This window comes from Oncorhynchus mykiss, chromosome 2 (genome assembly GCF_057628025.1).
Source record: "Oncorhynchus mykiss isolate SJ-2025 chromosome 2, ASM5762802v1, whole genome shotgun sequence".
Taxonomy (NCBI): domain Eukaryota; kingdom Metazoa; phylum Chordata; class Actinopteri; order Salmoniformes; family Salmonidae; genus Oncorhynchus; species Oncorhynchus mykiss.
The window spans coordinates 65,981,053-65,994,891 of NC_143023.1; the positions used below are offsets into that span (position 1 = coordinate 65,981,053).

Sequence of the window (13,839 nt, forward strand, 5' to 3'; positions counted from 1 at the left end):
ACGTTTGTGTGTGTATGTTGGGTGAGCTAGAGGAATGCCTGCCTGACTGACAGATCCACAGGCAGTACCCCAGACACACCCCTGTTCATCTCTCCAGCTTTATCTTGGTCTCAGGGGATTTATGGTAATTCTGTGTAGCTCAATGGCTTAGCCTTAGAGGGACCTGAATCTATATATGTGGTCTTACGGACAGAATATAATAAAAAGAACTCAGTGAATCACATACTTGTCTGCAAAATGAGTCACACGCAAACAATGTTCTATTTATTTTATCTTCACATTTCTCTCATCTCATTGCATCACTTGACCCTTCCTATGAAGAAAACAGCCAGCCAGACAACCAGAAAGAACAGACAGACCCCCTGGCCACCCAAACACCCCCATCCCGGTCCCCCATTTGTCTTACCTACAGCCGGAGCATCATACTCATCTCCCAGCAGGATCTCTGGGGCGGAGTAAGCCAGCGAGCCACAGCTGGTCATCAGCATGGTCCCGGGCTTGAAGAGGTTGCTGAAGCCGAAGTCGGTCAGCTTGACGGTCCCCTGCTGCCTGAAGAACACCACGTTCTCTGGCTTGAGGTCTCGGTGCACCACGTGGAGCCGGTGGCAGTAGGAGATTGCTCGGACGATCTGGGCGAAGTGAACTTTAGCCGTGTCCTCAGCCACGCCACCCTCGTGGCGCAAGATGTAGTCATACATGTCTCCTCCATCACCCAGCTCCAAGATGAGGTAGAGCTTGTTGGCAGTGTCGATGACCTCGTAGAGCCGCACCACATTGGGATGCTGCACTAGCTTCATACAGCGCACCTCCTGCAGCAGGTGGCCCGTCGCCATGGCGTCCAGCTTGGTCTTGTCGATCACCTTGACCGCCACCAGCTGGCCTGTGAAGACGTGGCGTGCCAGCTTGACAACAGCGAAGTGGCCTTTACCCAGCGTGCGATCCAGGTCATAGAGGCCGGCGATCTTTCCCTCGTAGCCGCTCTTGGAGGCAGCCATGTCTGGGTGGGGCAGGGCAGAGACGGGGTGAGGGGAGTGGTGTGTTGGTGCTGGAGACAGTCTCAGTCTGGATGAGGGGCCTTGGAGGGGTCTTGAAGCTCTATGGAGTCTCTCTCTCTACTGATGCATTACCTGGACAAACAGAGAGATGTGACACAGAGTTGTGCTTGATATCAAACAAGATGGAGGAGGGTTTTAGTGCAGATTGGTGTGTGAAATGGGGTGTTTGAAATAAACTAAAACCAATATACTTTGGTCCTTATATCTCAATGTATTGTAATTTTTGCAGTCTGTTGCAGCTAGGGTCCTTATTCCAGTGCAAGTGCTCTGATCAGTGGTACAGACTGAGTGCTCATTGTGTGGACTGCCATTACAGTACTGCTACGGTAACACACACACATTATGCAACTGCTTTCAACAAGCTATTCATTGTAGAGGTCTATACATTTGTGCAAACTATATTACAATATGAACAATATGATCTACTTTTACAATCTTGAAACAAATTTTATCAGTCATAGTGGCCATTGTCAACATTTATGCAAGAGAATTTAAACTTCAGAACCGTTGCCAAAATATCCTGGCTGCACTTCATTCTCATTTCCAGTTTCTCACACAGACTGTCCTGCCACTGAACCTATGTTCTACCTACGTGTACATGCATGCGCGTGTGTGTACAGTAGGCCTACCAGACAGGTTAGGGAAGCGTTCCTATCAACATAAGGGGGTGGAAGCATCAAGCAGGAAGTAGCCTTATTGACAAACACAGACAGTTGAGGAGGCCATGTTACGACAACCAAAAATGTTTTTTCTGTGACACCTTATGACATTAAAACAGTCTCAAATCCCTTAATGGCATCATCAACACCCAAGCAACCTTCTGTGCCTCCAAGAATCCCAGAGGACTTTCGAAGGAAGCAGGAAAGAAGGCAGAAAGAACAACAGAACAGGCGTCACTATTGTAGTGCTCTAGGCATAGATACACATAACTGTGAGGATAATAGCCAGGACAGGAGAGAGGAAAAGCTAGAATAAACAGAGGTTTAGTTGGGGAAGGGCTCGATGGAGGAGGGTGGCAGATACAGACAAGGTTGGAAGGGATAAAAACTATGGATGTTGAGTGTGTTTAGGGAATTAGTGGCAGGGAGTCAGATAACAGCAATCCTGCAAAAATGGTATGGATCAATATCTGTAATGAGATATCATAATTTGTTTGTGTGGGTGTATCGCAGTGTGGATGTGTGTGTATCGGGGGGTGTGTGTGTGCATGCGTTTGTGCGTGTGTGTTCGTGCAAGTGTGTGTGTGCGTGTCTGTGTAACTGAATGGTTAAAGAGCAACTGCCCCTAAACTTCTCATTTATAAAACAGTCTGTGGCATTAATTAGACTACAAAAGTGTAAATAGGATAATGTTGGTCAAAGTCAGTCTCATCCAAAACAGAGTTTGTGAGACTTGTGATCGTGACTGCCTCACAATGTAAATTAAGGTTGGGTTTGGTTCGATCCCACCCACACCCACAGCTGGCAGCACTCAAGTGATCATCAATTTGGAGGGCAGATGCCCATGGTAAATTTAAATTTGGGTTGACTTTGGATATCCCTATGGGGCTAGTTAGGGCCCATCGGTCAATTACACAATATACAAAGGGACAATATGTTAAAATTCCAATAGCGTTAAATTTCGATGACTTAAAAACATCAAACCAACTATAAATTGTAGAAATGCATATGCAAATATTGAACGCATTTAATGAGAACTAAAAGGTGAACAACATGAAAATGGTGTAATTTTACATTGTGTAATTTTATTGACGGTCCTTAACTAGCCCTGGGGAAATGCTATCTAAAGTCAAACAAACTTTGCCACGGTCGCACACCTGCTGGCTGAAGCTAATTAGCTAAATCATTTGGCAAACTCTTCCCCACTTGCAAACACACTCATCAAATCAGACCCCGAGACCAAGACACGCATTTCTTAATGAACCATATCTAAAAATCAGGCCAAATCAGGAAGTGCAGTCGCCCTTTAATGAGAAGCAGAAGGGTTGGAGAGAGAGCAGGCCTTCTCACATGTGTCTGAGTGCAGAGTCCTTGGAGGAGCATGTGCAGACAGACACAGAGCTCTGTCTGCAGAAATCAATGCTGCTAATTATTGACCTACCCACAGTCTGATGGGCTTCTGATGGCCAAGTCTCTGGACTCTCTCTCTCTCTCTCTGCAGCATAGGAGACACCCAGGCCTTCAGCCAACAAGAAACAGTCTCATAACATAACTTGCGCATAATGCTAAAGATACGTGGATGGTTAAAGAGCAACTGCCCCTAAACTGGATCTTCATGTTTACACTGTGTTTTTGTTGCCACTGCAAAGCTGGACAACTGAACTTATAGCTAACCTACCTGAAACATTGTGGGAATCCATTAGGGTTAGGTGGTATTATTACAAGAAGTGAACACAAAGGGCGCTATTTTTAAAACCCCAAAATTATTAGCTCTCTCATAGTTATACTTAACTTATAAGCAGTGGCACAGCACGCCCCCCTAGCGGGAGCTGTGGGAGTGCGTGCTGTGCCACCAGAAATTATAAAAGAGCCGTGTCCCCGACCCAAAAAAGAATACAAATAAAGCTTTTGTATTTAATGCACAAAACAATTTAAGCAACAGGGATCTTGATCCAGGAGGGGATTTAATGTCTCTGCTGTAACCAAGAAGCTTGATCTTGACATCTAGTCACTTAGCAAGTTAGCAAACCAAATGCATAGCTAGAGGCCTGAGCTGGATATCATTTATTTGGCATATCTTAGATTTCTTATAGTTATATACTTAACATAGATAGAAGGAGTGGCGTAGCATGCACCCCGGGTGCCCCCAAATTGTTTAATTTAAAATGTGTTTTTTTTATGGTATTGAAAATCATACCATTGGTAATTCAAAATATACCGTTTATAGCATATACTGAGGTATCAGCCAAGCCTAGTGTATACATACACTAGAGCTGTGTTCGAAAACTAACTCATACTAACTAAGTTCCCGGATGTCGTACTAAGTTCGCTAAAATACGAAGTATACAAGCAGTGGACACTATTTCCATTTTTTTAGGTCCCATAATGCAATTATTCAGAAAATGAGCGTAGCTTCACAACGCTTTCAGATTTTAAGAAAATGGATCAAAATATGCAGCCAAAGTCCGACGAGAGCTTATAAAAATTCATTGCTTTAACAAATTATGATGTTTTAAGACTATGTTGAGCGACGTAATGCCTTTTCAAATAAGTTACACGTTATGTTGGCTGACAATTTGTTAGCTACGCTATCCTTACGACCGCATAGCATATCATTACAGCAGTATGTACCGGTGTTAGCTAGCTACCTAAAGTAATGTTAGTTGGCTACTAATACATCAGACCTTCCAGTATATTAACTATATGCTAACTAACTACCCAACGTTGACTGACTTGATTATTCATGTCACGCTTAGCTAAGTGGCATAGTAGTTGTGTGTTCTCAATGGACATGGTTAATTCGTTCTGGCTATCTAATTTCAGAGCACTCTCGTGTGAGTGTGCCAGAGCGCAGAATAATTCAACTCAAATCTAATTTTATTTGTCACATACACATGGTTAGCAGATGTTAATACGAGTGTAGCGATCTAACAAGTAATCTAACAATTCCACAACAACTACCTCATAAAGGAATTAATAAGAATATGTACATAAAAATATATGAATGAGCGATGGCCGAACGGCATAGGCAAGATAGAGTAGATGGTATAGAATACAGTATATACAGTAACAAAGTATTGAGATAAACTTTTGTTATTGACCAAATACTTATTTTCCACCATAATCTTCATAAAAAATCCTACAATGTGATTTTCTGGATTTTTTTTCTCATTTTATCTGTCATAGTTGAAGTGTACTACCTATGATGAAAATTACAGGCCTCTCTCATCTTTTTAAGTGGGAGAACTTGCACAATTGGTGGCTGACTAAATACTTTTTTGCCCCACTGTACATATGAGATGAGTAATGTAGGGTATGTAAACGTTATATAAAGTGGCATTGTTTAAAGTGGCTAGTGATACGTTTATTACATCAAGTTTTCCATTATTAAAGTGGCTAGAGATGAGTCAGTATGTTAGCAGCAGCCACTCAATGTTAGTGATGGCTGTTTAACAGTCTGATGGCCTTGAGATAGAAGCTGTTTTACAGTCTCTCGGTCCCCGCTTTGATGCACCTGTACTGACCTCGCCTTCTGGATGATAGTGGGGTGAACAGGCAATGGCTCGGGTGGTTGTTGTCCTTGATGATCTTGTTGGCCTTCCTGTGACATTGGGTGGTGTAGGTGTCCTGGAGGGCAGGTAGTTTGTCCCCGGTGATGCGTTGTGCAGACCTCAATACCCTCTGGAGAGCCTTACGGTTGTGGGCGGAGCAGTTGCCGTACCAGGCGGTGATACAGCCCGACAGGATGCTCTCGGTTGTGCATCTGTAAAAGTTTGTGAGTGTTTTTGGTGACAAGCCGAATTTCTTCAGCCTCCTGAGGTTGAAGAGGCGCTACTGCGCCTTCTTCACCACGCTGTCTGTGTGGGTGGACCATTTCAGTTTGTCCGTGATGTGTACGCCGAGGAACTTAAAACTTTCCACCTTCTCCACTACTGTCCCGTCGATGTGGATAGGGGGCTGCTCCCTCTGCTGTTTCCTGAAGTCCACGACAATCTCCTTTGTTTTGTTGACATTGAGTGTGAGGTTATTTTCCTGACACCACACTCCGAGGACCCTCACCTCCTCCCTGTAGGCCGTCTCGTAATTGTTGGTAATCAAGCCTACCACTGTAGTATCATCTGCAAACTTGATGATTGAGTTGGAGTCGTGCATGGCCACGCAGTCATGGGTGAACAGGGAGTACAGGAGAGGGCTGAGAACGCACCCTTGTATGGCCCCAGTGTTGAGGATCAGCGGGGAGGAGATGTTTCCTACCCTCACCACCTGGGGGGTGGCTCGTTAGGAAGTCCAGGACCCAGTTGCACAGAGCAGGGTCGAGACACAGGGTCTCGAGCTTAATGACGAGTTTGGAGGGTACTATGGTGTTAAATGCTGAGCTGTAGTCGATGAACAGCATTCTTACATAGGTATTCCTCTTGTCCAGATGGGTTTGTGCAGTGTGCAGTGTGATTGCGATTGAGGTTGCGTCGTCTGTGGACCTATCGGGGCGGTAAGCAAATTGGAGTGGGTCTAGGGTTTCAGGTAGGGTGGAGGTGATATTGTCCTTGACTAGTCTCTCAAAGCACTTCATGATGACAGAAGTGTGTGCTACTGTACACCACTGTGTTTATACAGTGGTGTACAGTATGCCTCAACAAAAATCAGAGTCAACATTTTTTTTTTTATTAGTCATAGTCATTTAGCTCAGTTACCTTCGCTTTCTTGGGAACAGGAACAATGGTGACCCTCTTGAAGCATGTGGGAACAGCAGACTGGGATAAGGATTGATTGAATATGACCGTAAATACACCAGCCAGCTGATCTGCGCATGCTCTGAGGACGCGTCTGGGGATGCCGTCTCGGCCGGCAGCCTTGCGAGGGTTAACACGTTTAAATGGCTGCAGTAAAGGAGAGCCTGCAGATTTTGGTAGTGGGCCATGTCAGTGGCACTGTATTGTCCTCAAAGCGAGTGTCATGCCCTGACCTTTGAGAGCTGTTTTATTTCTCTATTTGGTTAGGTCAGGGTGTGGTGTGGGGTGGGCATTCTATGTTGTATTTTCTATGTTTTGTATTTCTTTATTTTGGCCGGGTATGATTCTCAATCAGGGACAGCTGTCTATTTGTTGTCTCTGATTGGGAACCATACTTAGGCAACCATTTTTCCCACCTGTCTTTGTGGGTAGTTAACTTTGTTTGTGGCACTAATGCACTGTAAGCTTCACGGTTGGTTTTTCGTTTATTGTTTTGTTGGCGAAATGTTGAAATAAAAAGGAAAATGTACGCTCACCACGCTGCACCTTGGTCTTCTTCCAGCAACGGCCATGACAGCGAGCAAAGAAGTTGTTTAGTTTGTCTGGGAGCAAGACATCGTGGTCCGCGACGGGGCTGGTTTTCCTTTTGTAGTTCGTGATTGACTGTAGACCCTGCCACATACCTCTCGTGTCTGAGCCGTTGAATTGCGACTCTACTTTGTCTCTATACTGACTATTAGCTTTTTTGATTGCCTTGAGGAGGGAATAGCTACACTGTTTGTATTCGATCATGTTTCCGGTCACCTTGCCCTGATTAAAAGCAGAGGTTCGCGCTTTCAGTTTTGTGCGAATGCTGCCATCAATCCATGGTTTCTAGTTGGGGAATGTTTTAATAGACGCTGTTGGTACAACATCACCGATGCACTTGCTAATAAACTCGCTCACCGCATCAGCGTATTCATCAATGTTATTTTCAGACGCAATGTGGAACATATCCCAGTCCACGTGATCAAAGCAATCTTGAAGCGTGGAATCCGATTGGTCTGACCAGCGTTGAACAGACCTGAGCACGGGCGCTTCGTGTTTTAGTTTCTGTCTATAGGCTGAGAGCAACAAAATGGAGTTGTGGTCAGATTTTACGAAAGGAGGGTTGGGGGAGGGCTTTGTATGCATCGCGGAAGTTATAATAACAATGATCCAGGGTTTTGCCAGACTGGGTCGCGCATTCGATATGCTGATAAAATTTAGGGAGCCTTGTTTTCAGATTAGCCTTGTTAAAATCCCCAGCTACAATAAAAGCAACGTCAGGATATGTGGTTTCCAGGTTACATAGAGTCAAATGAAGTTCTTTCAGGGCCGTCGATGTGTCTTCTTGGGGGGGAATATATACTACTGTGATTATGATCGAAGAGAATTCTCTTGGTAGATAATGTGGTCGGCATTTGATTGTAAGGGATTCTAGGTCAGGTGAGCAAAAGGACTTGAGTTCCTGTATGTTGTTATGATCACACCACGTCTCGTTAATCATAAGGCATACACCCCCGCACTTCTTCTTACCAGAGAGATGTTTGTTTCTGTCGGCGCGATGCGTGAAGAAACCAGGTGGCTGTACCGACTCTGATGACCTATCCCAAGTGAGCCATGCTTCCGAGAAACAAAGAACGTTACAATCTCTTCGTCTACCTTGTTGTCAAGAGACTGGACATTGGCGAGTAGTATGATGAATTTACGAACGCAACACCCGTTGAATATAACCGGTGGCAGTAAAAGTTGGCATAAAATGCGTAATTAAATTGTTGCCAGCAGCATAGTTAGTCACCAACTCTCTGGATAACATGAAAACAGCCTAACCAGCTCTGCTAGGGTGAGTAAAATGGTCAGAGTGAGGTGTTCTCTCAGTTGTGGCTGGAAGTAGCTAGCAAGCTAGACAACGTTAGCTTGGGTGTTTGACTGCCGTTGTGAGGTCAGAACGCTCGGATTAACCCTACTCCCCGGCCAGAGCGTCAGGTGTGGGCTCTAAACGATCCGAGAGCAAAACGCTCTGAATTTACAAACGGACAATCTGACAACGCTCTGAATTTACGAACACTCAGAGTGCACTCCAGATTGATTTTACAAACACACCCGAAGTGGTATGATGTCTAGCTAGTAATTTGTTATGCTAACAAGATAGCAAGTGGTTGCACAGCAACAGCATCAACTTCTGGTAGACAGGCAAATGGCTAGTATTATCAACTAAAAGGATACCGTTTGTTTACAGTATACTAAAATGAACTAATAGCATATAGTATGTAGTATATACACATTAAGTAAGTTAGTATGGGTATTCAAACACATCACTGTACACAGAAAGGCAAACTCACTTGTGCATTCAAATGAACACAGCCACACAAACACAATGTGTGTGACTTGCCTCAGGATCTGTCCTTGGGATAGAGCTTTTATGTTACCATCTGAGAGATACAGCAGTTATGTTAAACAACACTCAGTGGACAAGCTGTGCTGTGGTAGACTGTAAAAGAGAGGGGGAGTGAGAGAGAGAACAGGCGAGAACAGAGAATGAGAGAGTTTAAGGATAAGGCCATCCTCCTATTCACTGTGGCTTTCACTGCCTCTCTTGTCAGTTAACAAAGCATAACAGGTCTTAAACAGACCACTGTTTCCTATAGGGAGCAGGGAGGGAACAACACTGTTTCCTTCTGATAGTGTTCACACAGGGAAAAGGCTTCCGCTGGGGAGATTCATTTTACAGTTATAAAAACACACAGACACACACACCGACAAACTAACACATACATACACTCTCACGCACACACCCACATGCCTTCAGGTGCACGTACACACATACACAAATAAACAATGCCAAGGCATCATGATTTTAGTACACTCAGCATATTTCTTTGCAAACATAAAGGATCTCACATCTTGAGCCAATTGTTGAAAATATCTATTTTTGCTGGTGCTAGCTGAGCAGAAAAGGCAGAGAACACATTCTACCTAAGTGAACATTTCAGACAAACAACAATAGAAGGGCCACACTTAAAGATGCACGCAGGGATCTTAAGCGCAAGAAATGTGTAACATATTGCACAAATTGAGTTCGTAACATATCACAGGAATTTCTAAATAAAACGGATGACGTAGTACACAATTTGATGACACAGTACACAAAAAAAGGGGACCCATTTTGGCTCAAGAGCACCACTTTCAAAACTACTGGCTGAAATTATATAAAAGTTTGAGAGTGCATCTTTAACACAAGGACAAGGATGAATATGGACCCATGCACTGCCACACACACACACACACACACACACACACACACACACACACACACACACACACACACACACACACACACACACACACACACACACACACACACACACACACACACACAGGGTACAGCTGGGTAGGATTATGGTGTGAGAGAAGCATAACGAGAGAGGGGCAAGGGGATGACTCATTCGGTTTCGTATCAGAGGGAGAGTAGAGAGTGATAGGGTAGGGATGGAGAGGGGAAAAGGGAGGGAGGAGGAAATGGAGTCAGGATAGTGAAGGGGAAAATGGAGGGAGGGGTGATGGAGGAACAGAGTGGGGTTTCCTTAGGTATGATCTCATCTCACTTGTTCCCATCATGCAATATTCAACATGGTGAGGTCCACGTGGGAATAGGGGAGCAGAGACTTGAGAGAGCACTCTCTCTTCTGAATTCTCAATTCACTCATTACAACAAAGTAGATTCAATTCTACACTCATTCCCAGCATTTAAACTCATCACATATTTAACTCCTCCATTACCTCTGTCTCTCCCTTTGTATGGAACAGCATTTTAATATTAATAGAAATACAATTGGGAGGGGAAGTACAGTGTTGAGTGGGTTGTGTCTTAAATACCCTTATATCGGTCTATCCTTGTCATCCTTCCCTCATAACTAGGGCCCAAAGTTTGGTCACGGACAGTCAAATCAATATGGTGGACACCTATCCAGTTCTTTCACCTATCAGTGGTAATGAGCGAGCGGAGTTGAGGACAGCATGGCTCTCAAGACCTACCGAGACACATAGTTAGTTGATGTGTTGAGCAGCACACGCTCTGTTCCCTTATGCAGCAGATCGAAGCACTAACAAAGGCTGTGTGCTGAGACTGACTGCTGCAGGGCCTGTGTGACCTGGCTGCTCTCCCTTCTTTCCTGTCCCCTCTCTCTCCCCTAGGCCCACCCCATGACCCAGGGGTCACAGCGCAGGCAGAGGACAATCTGTCTCCTCCCGCAAATGTTTAAAAAAATTAACTGAGGACAAGATGGTCATAAGCAGTAACTTGTACACATGCCAACAAGCCCTCACACACACATGCACTCTGACTGTATACACACAATCACATGCTTGTTCCCTCAATTATCAACTCTGTAGGATCACTTTAACTTTCCTCTGCTATTCAATCACCCCATCTGTATTCCTGTCCACCCTCTTCTTCTCTCTCCCTCTCTGGTTGGTGGTCCTGTGATGACTCAGAGTTGACCCATGCTCCATGGTTTCCCTGGAGAAGCCAAGATAATAAAAAGAAGAGGTGCAGGCCAGGATCCAGCTCTCTTGTTACAGTAACGACCAATAGGCTACAGCGTTATCAGTGTTCACACAATGCACTGTGAGATGCCACCGGACTTGCCACCCCCCTAACACACACAGAACACATGAGCAATTATTTTACTCATCATCCCCTGTACTACAATCATCATCATCTTTCATTATGGGATCATGAACATCAACAGTTTACTTACATTAAAGCATTAAAAGTTTCCGCTAAACTTGAATAGGAATCTGGATATTAGAGAGGATGGATCGATCATCCGTGAGTCAGTGTAATTTTCTGTGAAAGCTGCGAGCACATATGGATAGATATCAAAATGCAAATAACAATTGTCCCATTGTCCCCTTGGAGATTAATATAAGCAGTACAACAGCCCGGCGTAAACACTTGCTTTCGACTGGTAAACTTCCACTCCGCAACTGCAGTCCTGAGTTCGCAAAATACGCATCTACTACGCATCTGATGAAATGCACAAAAATAGACACGTCGTAAACATCCGCGGTCTGACAATAACATTCTAACCAAAGACGATGATGCTAAAATTGCTAAAAGAGTGAGAATATTGCTACCTTAAAAGGTTACAAAAATAACTTACCATTGAGAGGAAAATGCGTTATCCTTGAGGCTTGTGGAGCGACCTGCCTCTGTAAACAGCTTGGCACTTCTTGCTATTCCAATACTACTTGATGAGTTAGAATCGTAAAGCTATTGGTTTCCAATATTTTCCCGACGTCCTGTTGTGTTCACTGTGCCAGTGGCGTGTGTATGCCCCGATGTCTCCGAAAGGACGAGGCAACAGGGATGGATGGTCGATGCTGCGAGTGCGCCTCTCTGCAGTATTCGCGCATTCATTCACTGTCTGATCGGCTCTGAGCGCTGGCCTGCTACTGACGTCAAAGCATTCCAGCTCACTCGCGTCCTCTGCGGACGATGTTCTCTCCCAGTGCGCGAGAGGAAGGGCTGAGGGCCTATACAGGAAAAAATGTCTGTTCTGAAGTCAAGAGAGAGGAAGAATATTATGCAATGCAACAGCCAGCGTGTCACTGTCTATAATTAGGTAGGTGGAGGAAAGCAAGAAACAATGGGGATAATGCCATTACTCACATATTTCTATGGGTTGCCTTTCAACCACATCACATTAGGTCAACTGTAGCCTTTAGCAATGATTCATAACTACAAAGGCTTTTTACAAATTGTAATTCTTTAGAATGCCCTTGCAGAGAAATAATGAAAACACGTTCTCTTTAGTCAGTATGGCTACCTTAGCCTATGATAAATGACACAATAATATCCTCAGACACCTGTAACAGATGCAATCAACTTGTTAATATCTGTAATAAGTACATATTACACAACATAAGCTGTTGTAAATACCCAAGGAGGAGGACAGAAAGTCCTGTAAACAAACTAAAGCAGATGAGCAGAAGCAAACAGTGCGGAGAGTCCTGGAGTTCTGAGTGGAAAGAGAGAGCATTTTAATCATCCCAGAGGCATTGATCAGGTCTCTGAACATATTTGGCCCAGGCAGCAGAGAGCTCTGGTCTGGGGTGTTGGGACCTGTGCCACACAGACTGACAGCTTGTCTACTAAAAGCTATTCTGGAAACAGTGGAATAAGAAGGGTATCAGATACGGCCTCAAAGAACCCTCTCTCTCTATTGATCCTGGTTGAAGGGCCCCCAACCGAGCCCATCTCACTGTAGGCCACTGACCCACACTGAAATGTGAAAATCCATCATCAAGTGTATTGACAAAACTTTGTACTGGGGCTATAATACAAAACCTACCAGCAGCACAGCTGAGCAGCCAGATATTTTGATTGATTTCATCTTGGGAAAAAAGGAGATATCTCATTCCAATTTTCTGCTGTCTCATATGACCTACGGACATGTCACTAGAGCAAAAAAAAACAGATATTTCTAAATAGAATGGCTAGCTACATAAACAAATGAAAAAAATAACAGTACTGTACCGTGCGTCTGATTATAGCCTACTGGATGAGGAATAGCCTTGAGGAGACTTGTGGTACCATACTCCCATCTAGTGGAACGATGCTATCACTAGAGGCTTCTTTCCTATGACATTTGCATTTTATAAATGCGTCACCATTCAATGTGTCACTTTGTGACTTTGGCCAAATTGATAAAAAAAATAAAAAAGCTTGGCTTAATTAAAAGGCTCACAGTAACAAATTGATAGCTGTCTTACAAAACTTGTTTACAGTCGAATGGATAGTAGATTATACAAATGATTCCAAATATGTTATTCAAGCCAAAACCCCTATTTAATGTTAAAATTTGAAACACTAGTAACCTGATTGGTTTTGCTTGATATTGCTGCTCAATATGTAGGTGGCGTCTCGAGCCAGACGGATTACAACCGCAATCCTTAAATGTTACAGTTAAAAAGGTCCAATACAGCTGTTTTTTATCTCCAATATAAAATCATTTCTAAGTACCTTACTGTGATTGCTTTCAATTAAAATGGTCAAAAAGAAACAAAAATAGCTTCTTAGCAAAGAGCAATTTCTCAAGTAAGAATTTAACTAGGACTGTCTGGGAATGGTCTGAGTGGGAGGGGACAACTGAAAACTAGCTTTGGAACTCTCGAATTGATCTATTAACTACTTTTTCACCTGGCCAAAATCTATCCCACCAAAACAGGCAGAAATTTCAGGTCTTTTCAAACAGTTCTTACAACAAAATTGCATTATCATAATTAGTTATAATATTATTCCAACCTCAATGTGGAAATATATATATAACACAGGGAAATCATGTTTTTGACTGCACTGGGCCTACAAGC

At 43.8% G+C, this 13,839-nt stretch overlaps 1 protein-coding gene across 3 annotated transcripts in view; it reads right to left on the reverse strand.

Annotated features, from left to right (window-relative positions):
* The window catches only part of LOC110494015 (SNF related kinase b), a 40,526-nt gene extending 28,440 nt beyond the window's left edge, over nucleotides 1-12,086 (reverse strand). The window contains exons 1-2 of one of the 3 annotated variants that reach the window (XM_021568680.3): nucleotides 11,631-12,086; nucleotides 407-1,127 (exon numbers count right to left, since the gene is read on the reverse strand). In XM_021568680.3, coding sequence (XP_021424355.3) covers nucleotides 407-995 — 589 coding nt within the window. In that variant the 5' untranslated portion in view covers nucleotides 996-1,127; nucleotides 11,631-12,086. Of the gene's footprint in view, nucleotides 1-406; nucleotides 1,128-3,155; nucleotides 3,445-11,630 lie in introns of those variants that run through there. The other 2 variants (XM_090205174.1, XM_090205178.1) reach the window with 2 other exon arrangements.
* Nucleotides 12,087-13,839: the final 1,753 nt, after the last annotated feature.